Source organism: Polistes canadensis, unplaced genomic scaffold, assembly GCF_001313835.1.
Source record: "Polistes canadensis isolate GaletaPanama2010 unplaced genomic scaffold, ASM131383v1 scaffold_173, whole genome shotgun sequence".
In the NCBI taxonomy this organism is placed as follows: domain Eukaryota; kingdom Metazoa; phylum Arthropoda; class Insecta; order Hymenoptera; family Vespidae; genus Polistes; species Polistes canadensis.
The window spans coordinates 251,703-263,501 of record NW_014569720.1 but is presented as its reverse complement, the minus strand read 5'-3'; the positions used below and the strand labels follow the sequence as shown (position 1 = coordinate 263,501).

The following is an 11,799-nucleotide window of genomic DNA, read 5'->3' as shown; positions in this document are numbered from 1 at the left end:
ATATAAATATAAATATAAAAATATAAAATATAAATATATGAAAATAAATATATATAAATATGAATATAATGCCAGGGATGATTAGAGAAAAAAAAAAGGTGAAAGGGTTTTCAGCGGTAATTGGGGGGTAGGGGGGGAAAGAAGAAGCGATCAGATCGAAGGATCGATCGACGGATCGATCGATCAGTTTATCACACCGATGAAAAACAGGGGACTAGAAAGAGAAAGTTATAAGATGTTCTATTTATGTATATAACACGCAGAGAGGAAAAGAGTATGTAAAAAAGGAAGAAAAAGAGTATGAGGTACGGGACTTATCTCTCGTTAGTTTAATGGCTATCGAAGGACTAAGGGAAGGAAGAAAAAAAATGGAGGAGGTCGAGCGAGCGATATAAAAAAACGCAAAGAAGGAAGCTTCTTAGGTTGGATGGACACGCCGTTGGTGGTGGTAGTTCGCTGCAACCTGCTAGTTCCTGGGAGAGGATCGGGGAACTTGGAAAGAACGGTCAGTCTATTTCGGATCCGTGCATCTATAGAGAACAAGCTCTTTTATAATCGCGACAACGTGATTAGTTAACTCGATCGTAAATTAAGCGCCAACGACTACGACGACTACGACGACGACGATGAAGAAGAAGAAGAAGAAGAAGAAGAAGAAGAAGAAGAAGAAGAAGAAGAAGAAGAAGAAGAAGAAAAAGTCAATCCGATGACGCTTCTCTTTCTCGATGAAAATCTTCTCATCGTGCCATAGCAACCTTACGTCTATACATATATTTATACATATTTCCATGCGTATACGTGCGAAATACAAATTATTAAATATTCATTAATAGAAACAATTCTCTCATTTTGGTTTAGTTGAAAGAAATATTCGTAGCGGATTTTCCTTTTTTTCTTTTTCTTTTTTTTTTTTTAATCGCGGATACGAGATAGACGTGGCTAGATCTTGCAAAGAGAGGAGAGGGAGAGAGAGAGATGGATTGTAATGGAATAACGATGGAACTTGTATTGATACTCTAAACATATCTACAAATGGATGAGAAAATACATGAATAAACGTGGGCGATCTAGAATCACTGAACATGCTACACAACGTGACACACACACACACACCCGCGCGATCATATGGGACACAAAATAATACATTGCACACATTCATACACACGCATAGTAGAATTGCCGATAATTTTGGAAGAAGTTTGAAGCACGAATGATTTTCGTGATAACGATAATGGACATTTTGTTTTCCTTCTCTCCGAGGATATCGTTGAATTTCTGGAAAGAGAGGAGGGGAAGAAGAATATAAGAAAAAGTTTCGTGCGAAGACGACGACGAATAATTTTCCACGAATTATTAAACAAATAATAAACAAAAGATAATACACTGAGAGAAGCCGATTATTATCGATTCGATCGTTGTTGCGTGTGGTACCAAAAACGAGAAAAATAGAGGCTGCAAATGTTAACAAAATAGAAAGAAAGAAAGAGAAATAAAAAATGATGGGGAAAATAAAAGAGGGAAAATAATGGAAAAAATGTGAGAAACAGTTCGTACGACAATAAGGTATCGATTAGTTTAATCAGAGATGAAATAATGTAAAATATACAAGTGCAAAAGAAGCAGTATACATTATTATATTTATTATAACTGTGCGTAAGAGTGTATGTGAGAGAGAAAGAGAGAGAGAGAGGAAGAGAAAGAAAAAATGCGGTGTACTTATATTGACGCGTATCTCTCTCGTGTGTCGACGAGGGAGAAGAATGTTTAGCAAATAGACAAGAAACAATAACGGAATTTGAAGGAATAGAGAAAGAGATCGTAGATTAATTTAATGAATAAATAGCGAAAGGTATATTGTCCTGAAACGTGAGAATATTGGAGATGAAATTGTTAGTTAAAAAAGAAAAGGAAAATAAAAGATTGGGCTCTCTTGTTTCAGTTAAGAATTAGTTAAAGAGAAAATCTAAAGAAATCACGGGAGAGAGTCGCTGCCGAGGGATCGGGGTATTGGGGTAATTGCGAATCAGGGGATTCGTCCCCTTCTGGGGATTCGTCCCCTTCTGGGGATTCGTCCCCTTCAGGGTGTGTGTTAAATACCAAAGGATCGTAGAAATATTAACGAAAAAAAGACGTATATTAATAATAATTATAAGTAAGGCAAATGAAAAAAAAACATTATTTATTGTTTACACCTATGTATGCGTTTAGCGAACAATGTGGCTATGAACATGACCGTGTATTATCGAAAGAGTTATGTTAGCGCGCGAATGTATGCAAGAATTTCAAAAAAGACAGATAAAGAATGGAAGAATATATGACGATATTGAATTTTGCGAATCCGTTTTGGAAATTGAGAGAGAGAGAGAGAGAGTATGTCTGCGTGTGGGTGTTGCGTCCGTGTGTGAGAAAGAAAGAAAAGCGGAGGGGAGATCGATATCTATAAATGTTGGAATCGAATCGAGTTACTTAGCGTTCTTTTTTCGATCGAATTGGAGAAAAGAAAAGAACGCTTCCTCTATCTTGTAAATTTCATTTGTTAAAATTCTCTCGTGTTTTTATTCCTTCGGGTTCTTTCGAGGATCCCCTTTCTTTGCAAAAGTTCGTGGATAAGAGAAAGTAATTTATTAAAAATGCACTTTAAATAAAACAAGAATTCGATTCCAGCATGAAAAAAGGAAAAAAAAGCGACGCATAACTATTAAATAGAAGCGTCCGATCATCGAGAACCATGAGGCGGAAACTGTAAACTATTGTAAACTACCAATGTTACTACGTTTTACGAAGAGCTTATTGTAGTCGAGGAAAGAATAACAAAAAGAAAAAAAAATACCCATTAATTAATAAAATTACACACACACACACACACATATACATTCCTACATAGACACACAACACGAAGAAAACATTGACACAGATAAATACACGCATACGAGCGAGCAAAGAACAATTTATAAATCGTAAAATACGAGCAACCAAATAAACAAAACGAAACAAAAAAAATACCAAGGTATTGAGTGTAGCACGAAAAAAAAACTTCTTTACACTTTTGCACGAGACGTGTGTTGTAACTTGAATTAATTATTATTGACATATGTAATTAACATTTTATTACTTAGCAATTAAACTTAATTTATTTATGATTAATCGAGTCGCTTGTGTTGATCGGGTCCCTTGTTGCTAACGATTAAAACCAACAAAAATACAGATAGAGAGAGTGAGAGAGAGAGAGAGAGAGAGAGAGAGAGAGAGAGAGAGAGAGAGAAAGAGAGAGAGAAAGAAAGAAAGAAAGATGCATGTATGAAAAATAATAATATCGATAAGCGCACCGCAATCCTTTTACACAATTACGCGAAAGATGTGCAATCGACGATGTTTCTTTGTCGAAGTAAAAACTATTACTACTACTACTAATGCTGCTACTATTACTACTACTACTACTACTATTACTATTACTACTGCTACTATTACTACTACTATTACTATAACAAAAAAGAAGGCATCTATTATTCAAAATGTTGAAGTATTTTTGAACAATTTTCAATTGACACGAACGACAAATTTTATCTTCCATAAACTTTTTAGTCAAACAAAATCTCCGTTCTAATAGTCTTACAAGTAGATTAAAAAAGGAAAAAGGAAGACTTACTAATCACATTTGTATCTTAAATCTTCTTTATCCTTGGAAAAAATATGAAAATAGTAGCATTTAAAAAAGGAAAAAGGGAATGATTAAAAAGAAATGAACAAAATATATAGATGCCTTCGTTTTAATCACGAAAGATCTAGTCAAATAAATGAAAAATTACTATCGGAACCAAGTCAGTGATTATCAAATATTTCTAAGTGCTTTTGGAGAGAAACAAAAAAGGAGAATTAAAAAGAAACACAGGAGGAAACGTGAGAGACGAAAACGAAAGGGAGAGAGAGATCGAGGAAAAAGAATAATAGGAAAAAGGAAGGAAGAAAAGCACAAAAAATGGATAAAAAGTAAATGGTTGACCCTCGTATGCGAGGGTGCGATAGACCGTCTTGTTATTTAATGCACCATGGAATTCCAAAGGAAAAAAAGGGATTCGTACTTGTTGTTTTAGCATATTTTGGGATCTACTTATCAATGTTGTTTTCTCGATGAATGTAAGAACAAATTCAGCAAAAATAACAAAAAGCGACAAACAACACACGCACGTACACACATACACACATACAGTGTTGAGTTCACTCGCATATGTATATGAAATGATCTCTGACCGCGTTTAAATTGCGAGACGGACTAACCCCTATACATAACTGTAGTAACAATATAGATTTTTATATTTTCATTTAGTATGAAATTAGTCTAAAAGCACTGAATATATATGTATATGTATATATATATGTGTATATATATAACATATATGTATATATATATACTATATATATATTATATTTGTACGGAGACCTAGTTACTAGATCGAGTATGAATGGAAATCATTTTCGACGTTGTAAAGTTAAAGAAAAATAATACTTAATTAAAAAAAGAAAAAAAAAAAGAAATAAATAGGAATTGTATTAGGAAAAGGAAGATAATGAAAAATACATACACTTAAAAGAGGAATTCGAGGAAGAATAAATTAATAATGGACGACGAAGAAAGCGAAGAACATACACACATACGAGCGCGCGCGCGTGTGAGTGAGAGAGAGAGAAAGAGAGAGAGAGAGAGATATATATAAAACGTATAATCAGGTGATAATATGTCGCTAGAACCAATTGCTATAAAAACAAAACATTAAACAAAAAAATAATAATAATGAAGGCACAGCTAGATCACACTTATCGATTGTAAATAATAGTTTAAATTAGAGTATCATTTCGACCAGTAAATCATAGTGTGTAATACGATGTATTCTCGAAATATTTATTGTATCCCATACTTCTCTAATTATTCGAACATATTTTAATTTCGAAGCTGATTATACATATATATATAAATATCGTTTATCTAATTTTCTAACGAAACAAATAGGAAGATAGAAGAAAATCATATCCATAAGAGAGAATTCCAACAAGAAAAGTGATGTGACAATCTTTTATGTTAAAACGTTGCTTCGTGTCTTGCCAATCATTATTTTTTTCTTCGTTTCTATATACTAGATATTACGCTTTCGATTTTTGTGATTTCGTGTAATAAATAAAACGAATAAAATAAAAAAGAAGGAGAAGATAAAACATATAACGGTAAAAGAAGCCATTGACAAGAAGAAATAAATTGTGAAAAAGAAGAATACGTCGAATAAATGAGCAATAATTATTGATTACGTTTGTGGTGTCGGTTAATTCGTGGATCGTAATAATCTTTTAAAAATCAACTTTGATATTTTCTCTCTTGCAATATTTGGAAGCATACATGAAAATATAATACATACTTATGATAAGAAGAAATTATTCGTAGCAAGTTATGTGCCTAAGAAAGAAAAGAAAAGAAAGGGTAATTAGAAACGTCAACGTTACGTATTGCCATGAAAAGAATACAAAATCTATATGTATATATTTAAATGTGTTAACAAGTTTACGGTAGTTTTAAAGGTGGAACTACTTTCTGAAAACCTGGCCGAAATAATATCAAGGAGGAAAATATGTTATCCACCGAAGGCAGCTATTCCGGTGATCGCTCTTCCGAGTATCAAAGAGTGTATGTCGTAAGTACCTACATGAAAGAAAATAAAACCTATTGTAAAATAACACAAATTGTGCACATACTGACGAAGATAAGTTCATTATTATCCCCAGGATTGAATAAGATTTAATAAGATATTAAATTGTACCCACAGAAATACCGATACGTAAGAATTAGAAAAAGCATATCATTAAATTACGGATAATAATGGAGTTGCCATCGTACGTACGTCGATCACGTTATAATCGCTCGTATACAGCATTAATATAGGTATTTAGATTTCCGAGTAATATCGTGAAAATACAAAATTTCACTGGAGTCATCGATATTAAGCGTTTCATTAATCTTAACGCGATAATCGATTTAAACCGACTATATTTTACGTCAAAATGTTCTCCTCATACCTTCGTAAGTGTTAACGGATTCGAGATTCATCATGTGCCTAATGACGTGATACTCGTCCGATATGCCATTACCACCTAACATGTCTCTCGCGGTTCTAGCAATTTCTAACGCTTTGCTAGCAGAATTTCGCTTCAGCATAGAAATCATCTCTGGATTTGATCTGAAGAGAAAAAAGACGACGTAATCAATTAGAAAACAAAAGGAAAGAAAATAAATGAATACTTTCATATCATATCTTGTAACAGTGATTTAAGATTAGGATTCTTAATGTACTTATGTTCATCCATTAATCTTCCAACGCGTAAACAAGCTTGAAGACCAAAAGCTATATCGCACATCATATTAGTCAATTTCGCTTGTATTAATTGATTAGCAGCCAATGGTCTTTTAAATTGTAATCTCGTCAAAGTATACGTTCTGGCTACTTCGAAACAATGTTCGGCTGCACCTAAAGCACCCCAGGATATTCCGTAACGAGCGTTGTTTAAACAACTAAATGGTCCCTGCGTACACATCATTTTTTTATTATTTATTCTATTGTATCATGTAATTGGGTCAAGTTATTCAGAAATTTATCAATCCTAATTAAAATCTAATGAAATTCACTCAATTTCGGGTTGTCGAAGGTTCAAAGGTTTTTACATAACTAGGCGGGGTCTCTCTTATTGTTATTATTAAAAATAAATAATGATCTAACTTTCAAGCCCTCTACACTCGCTAATAAATTCTCTTCAGGTACTACGACGTTGTCCATGAGTATCATTCCAGTAATGGAAGCTCTCAATGAAAATTTTCCTTCGATTTTCGGTGTGTCCAATCGATTCTGATTTCCTTCCCTTTCGACTATAAATCCACGAATTTTCTTATCCTCACACTTCGCCCACACGATTAGTATATCAGCAATGGGTGCGTTTGAAATCCTATTTTGAAAATAGATCGGATGAAAGTTTTGATATGGTATTAGGTTGATGTGCAGAAATAATGATAAATTTACCATATTTTGCTTCCAGTTAATTTGTAAACTTTTTCATCCTTGTCATAAACAGCTTTAGTTTCAAGGCCTCCTGCGTCGCTGCCATGATCGGGTTCGGTTAAACCGAAACAACCAATTAAATCCCCAGAAACTGCAAGATCGGAAGATGAAATTAGGACCGAAAGAAAAGACACCGCCGATTGATACTTACTAAGTTTAGGAAGAAATCGTTCCTTCTGCGTCTCATCGCCGAATTGATGTATACAACCAATAACCAGGGAGGATTGTACAGACATCGCTGATCTGTACCCGCTATCAATAGCCTCGATCTCTTTCGCAAGAAGTCCATAAGCAACGGAAGAAACATTGGAAGCCCCATAGCCTTTCAAAGTGCAGCCCAAAACACCAAGAGAACCTATCTCCTTAATGATTTCCTTGTGAAAATGTTCATTCCGATTTGCCTCGATTACTCGAGGCATTAATTTTTCACGACAATAGTTACGAAATTGATCTCTGATCATAATCTCATCTGCGGTTAATTGGGACTCGAGATCGAATGGATCATTCCACTTGAACGCACCTTCGGGAAAAACATTTTTATTTGAAGATAAGTAATAATAAAATTAATTACTCATTATATACAAATCGATGATTATCTTTATAAAACGAAAATTAACAAAATTCATAAAGTTATATACATTGTTAAAAACAATTTGGTTCGCCCTCGAGTGCAAACGGTTGATAAGTATTTAAACCTAATATTTTTTCGAAAAGCTAATCTAATATTTATTTAAAAACAATTAGATATTTATATTTATGCGCCAAATGTAAATGTAAAATACAGATAATTATATTGCCGACTAACCGATAACTATTTACCGACAACTGCTGCTATCTATGCCAACAATGAATAACTAACAAGTATAGCAAAACAACTTAACAATATTATTAAGTACTATACTGACGGTTTTTTCCTTTCACTGTTATATAAAACACCATTCTATACTGAAATTAATATAAAATTATAGAAATATAACTTACTTTTATTTTGCAGGCTTGAAGCAACGGAGATTTCTGGTTACGCGTACTCGATCGTTAAGGAAAATATGCGTATTGTTTTTTTACGATCATGCAAAAATGTATGTACTAACAATATATTTCAGGAATCGATAAATAATCGAAATAAATCTATTCTTTTTTGAGAAGGATACGTCTGTTTAAGTTTCTTTGATATGAACTTAAAAACTTTAGGAATCTACTTCGTACACGCACTGCTGCCATCTTGTCTGGCGTCTGATAGAGTACTGGCTTGCTAATATCAGTACCATTATTTTCTGTTTTGTGTGTCTGAGATAAATACGATATCTTGTGGTAATAAATGTGTTATACCAAACATTATATGTGAATTTTTATGTCATTACGTAATTCCAGTTTTATATAGTTATCTTATATGTAAATGAAAAAACAAGCAAAATAGTCGAACGTCTTTGTTTTACTCCTTATTTTTTTTGATCGACTTCATGTTATCATTCGAGGCAAATTTAAAAAAAGCACGAATACAATAGAATATGATCGATTTATTTGCTAAATCTTCACTGTAGTCTATCGCGAGCATGACGATATTCAATTCAAACACATTATTTATGCTATTTAGAAAATGTTCGTATAATATCAATTTGTACAACAAATGAAAATATGGTGTACGGGAATAACAAAAAACAAACTTACCCAAAACTTAACAGATCACTATCATTGATTTATTTGTTAATATAAGAAATTCTTTCGCTTAACTTATATACATTTATTATTTTTCTTAACATTACTACTATGCTATGATTTATATTACAAATGATAGGAGACGCAAGTATTTGAAATTTGATTATAATTAGTGACTAGATTCTTTCAACAACTTGCATACATGTTTAAATGATAGAAAAATGATCGCGTTTTAAGTGCGGTATAATTGTCAGAACATTCTTTGATTGAAATTGAAATCGAGTGAAATATTGATTGCTTCAACATGACTGAAATACATTATAAACTATGTTTGTTCGTTGTTTAATAGCTGGAGAAAATTGTATTCCATTGTCAACGCGAGATTCGCTATACTTGGGGGCAGTCTAAAATAGGACGGAATCGTTTTCCGACACATTGCGGATCAGACTATTTCTTGTGCTTGTTAGATTAACTCGTTTGCTAAATGAATTATCTCTACGAGAGAAAAAGTATCTGTCCGTAATGTGTTAATAGAAAAAAAAAAAAAAAAAAAAACTAGAAACATTTGTAAATTTGATTTCATACTATAAGAATGTCGTCTTTTCTTTCGGGACCGTCTGGTAATTTTTGATTAAAAACGCGTATATTGTTAAAAAGATATCCAAGGGCGTCGGCAACGGGACGAACGATAGCTTGTACGAAAGCTGTGAAAAAGTTTCTCGTCGCTGCGCAAGTTATTTTCCATACTCGAAGACATGGAGCCACACACCATATGTGCTATATGAAGACAAATATGCATAGACACTTTTCAATCGTATTATCGATCGTATTGAGTGAAAATTTACCTCGAACGCAAGGCAGGCGAATGTAAAGCCAAGGCAAAGGGCGAGCAAGGGTGCGACCAAGACCGAGAGAAATATGTAACAGCAACCCCTGGAAAGGCGAAAACAGTGGCCACTCAAGCGCCAAGCGCATTCGGGACTTCGAATGCCTTCCGGTTCGCCGATCACGTCGTCCCACATCACCTGTTGTCGGATTTCAATTTTTTTATTCGGAAACCATCGAGTCAGAGTTATTTAACTATTGGAAATTTACTTGAAGATGTTGATTAAGATTGTTCGGATCCCTGTCTTCGAGATCCATAGCACTGCCACCGTCGGCGGATGATTCCGGCTTCTCCATTCCTGGAAGATGAAAGTTGCAGTTCGGTGTTGGACACTGACAGGCGTTCTTCAATCTAGCCAACATCCTTTAAACGTTAGATCTTTTTTTTTTTGCTTTCACAGGTAAAAACGAATCAAAGCTTTTTCGCGAATACCCGCACGAACTGCATCAATGTCGCGAATGAATACTAAAGCCACGGAGAAACGCGACAAAGGAGAATCCCGACATTGATCATTTTCTTTTAATAATATATTATATCCAGAGTTAGTACACCGTATGGCGAGATTTCACGATGATCCCGCAAAGTCCCCAAAGAAAAAAGAAGAGAGAGAGACAGAAAGAGAGATATATATATATATATATTTCTTTATTTTAACAATTATATTTACTCATAGAAGATTATTAAAAAAATCAAATTAACGACTCGAACGGCTTGCAATCCGCATTACGATTGAGTGGAAAGAAAAATGTATCGCAGCGTTGGCGTGGCATGCAAAAAACTAACTTATAAAACTATATATGCGTGTGTGTGTGTGTGTGTGTGTTCTACCTTGAATTCAACGTCATAATCGCAAGAAGATATCGATTCGCGAAAATAAAGACCGTGGTTTATAAGTGCTACATGTTTGGTTTTCTTTTAGACATTTGTTTTTTTATTTAAAAATATACGCGTACTTTACGTATGTATGTATCTATGCACATATGTCATACTTCGATCGAAAAATGTCTTCCTCCGCAAGTTTTGACCAAGTTTCTACTCCGAAGAAGTTAGCGACAAAGTTTACGCATTTGATGTGTCCCAGCTTGATGCGACGATTCTTACCAATGGTGTACATTTTTTATGTTAAGTGTCACGCGCGTGTTACACTCTCTTCCGGAACAGAAAATCGATAAAAAGTAGTCGTAGCGTGACCGAACAAGAATAGTTGCCTTTACTTTGACTACAAAATATATTGAAGTTTCTTTTACAAATCTTCTCTTTTTGATTTAAACACTCGAGGTACCAAGAAGACAAAAACGCGGGGTCAAACGTTCGTAGAAAAGAATAATATAAGCTATAATAGATCGATCCGCACAGGTTGATTGTATTTTTAATTAATGGGTCTTTCATTCAAGTATAATCTCGGTGTACTTGAAATAGTTTCGCAGTTTAATGAAAAATCGAAGAAAAAAAGTTTCGCGTATGTGTACATGGAAAGTTCATGCAAGTGGCATTAATAATTCAAAGGGTTTTAATCGTTTACGCGCAGCTGTTCTCTCTTATGCGTATATTCTCATCGTTTCTACATATTAATCTCTTTTAGAGACTTATTGTTGGTTTTATTTGTAATTTTCTACCAACGAGTTGGGCGATAAGATCGGACTTTTATTCGGTGGGAAAAGATTCTTGTTTAACGATTAGCAAGGGTAAGTAAGTCTAGGGTAAGTTAACTTATGATTAAATATCGTCCAAGATAGCGGAATTTATGAAATAAAAAGGTTTCAAATAGAGCGTAAAGAAATAAATGAACTTCTTTTTCTTCAAAAGTAATGACATTCGAAAAGCAAATGATACATCTTGTAACTACTGTGTTAATACCACAATGAACTTTTCTTCTTGTACATTTTTGTATCGAATAAAAAAAATCATGTACACTTACTTCTTTTTTCGCGTATCCAAGTTCGTTGCTTCTCTTTTTCTTTTTCTATTTTATACTTTGAAAACGTTCAAACGAACTAGTTCGACGTGACTCGCGCAATGTGTTTCGAGTTTTACAGGTGGAAAAGTGCAGGTTAAAGCGCAGGTAGACAGAAAGGGAGAAAGAGAGAGGAGGAGAAAATGAGGAACGAACGTTTCCAAGTGGACAACGGTCAAGACGCATGCGCCCTAAAATTCTCCTGGAAT

General features: G+C 34.0%; 2 protein-coding genes across 3 annotated transcripts; both read right to left on the bottom strand.

The window, feature by feature from the left end:
• Positions 1-5,339: 5,339 nt before the first annotated feature.
• LOC106789271 (glutaryl-CoA dehydrogenase, mitochondrial) lies at positions 5,340-8,432 on the bottom strand. Of its 2 annotated transcripts, XM_014753353.1 has the most exons (8): positions 8,246-8,430; positions 8,076-8,108; positions 7,246-7,614; positions 7,056-7,185; positions 6,759-6,981; positions 6,335-6,564; positions 6,061-6,221; positions 5,340-5,686 (listed from the first exon to the last, which is right to left on the bottom strand). In XM_014753353.1, exons 1-8 carry the CDS (start codon positions 8,313-8,315, stop codon positions 5,619-5,621), a joined length of 1,284 nt encoding a protein of 427 aa, XP_014608839.1. In that variant the 5' UTR covers positions 8,316-8,430; the 3' UTR covers positions 5,340-5,618. The 2 variants fall into 2 exon arrangements, with proteins under 2 accessions (XP_014608839.1, XP_014608838.1); XM_014753352.1 differs by having other exon boundaries at positions 7,056-7,614; positions 8,246-8,432.
• Positions 8,433-8,776: 344 nt separating this feature from the next.
• LOC106789272 (caveolin-3-like) lies at positions 8,777-10,239 on the bottom strand. Its single transcript, XM_014753354.1, has 3 exons — positions 9,846-10,239; positions 9,596-9,775; positions 8,777-9,527 (listed from the first exon to the last, which is right to left on the bottom strand). Exons 1-3 carry the CDS (start codon positions 9,996-9,998, stop codon positions 9,330-9,332), a joined length of 531 nt encoding a protein of 176 aa, XP_014608840.1. The 5' UTR covers positions 9,999-10,239; the 3' UTR covers positions 8,777-9,329.
• Between the last annotated feature and the right edge of the window lie 1,560 nt (positions 10,240-11,799).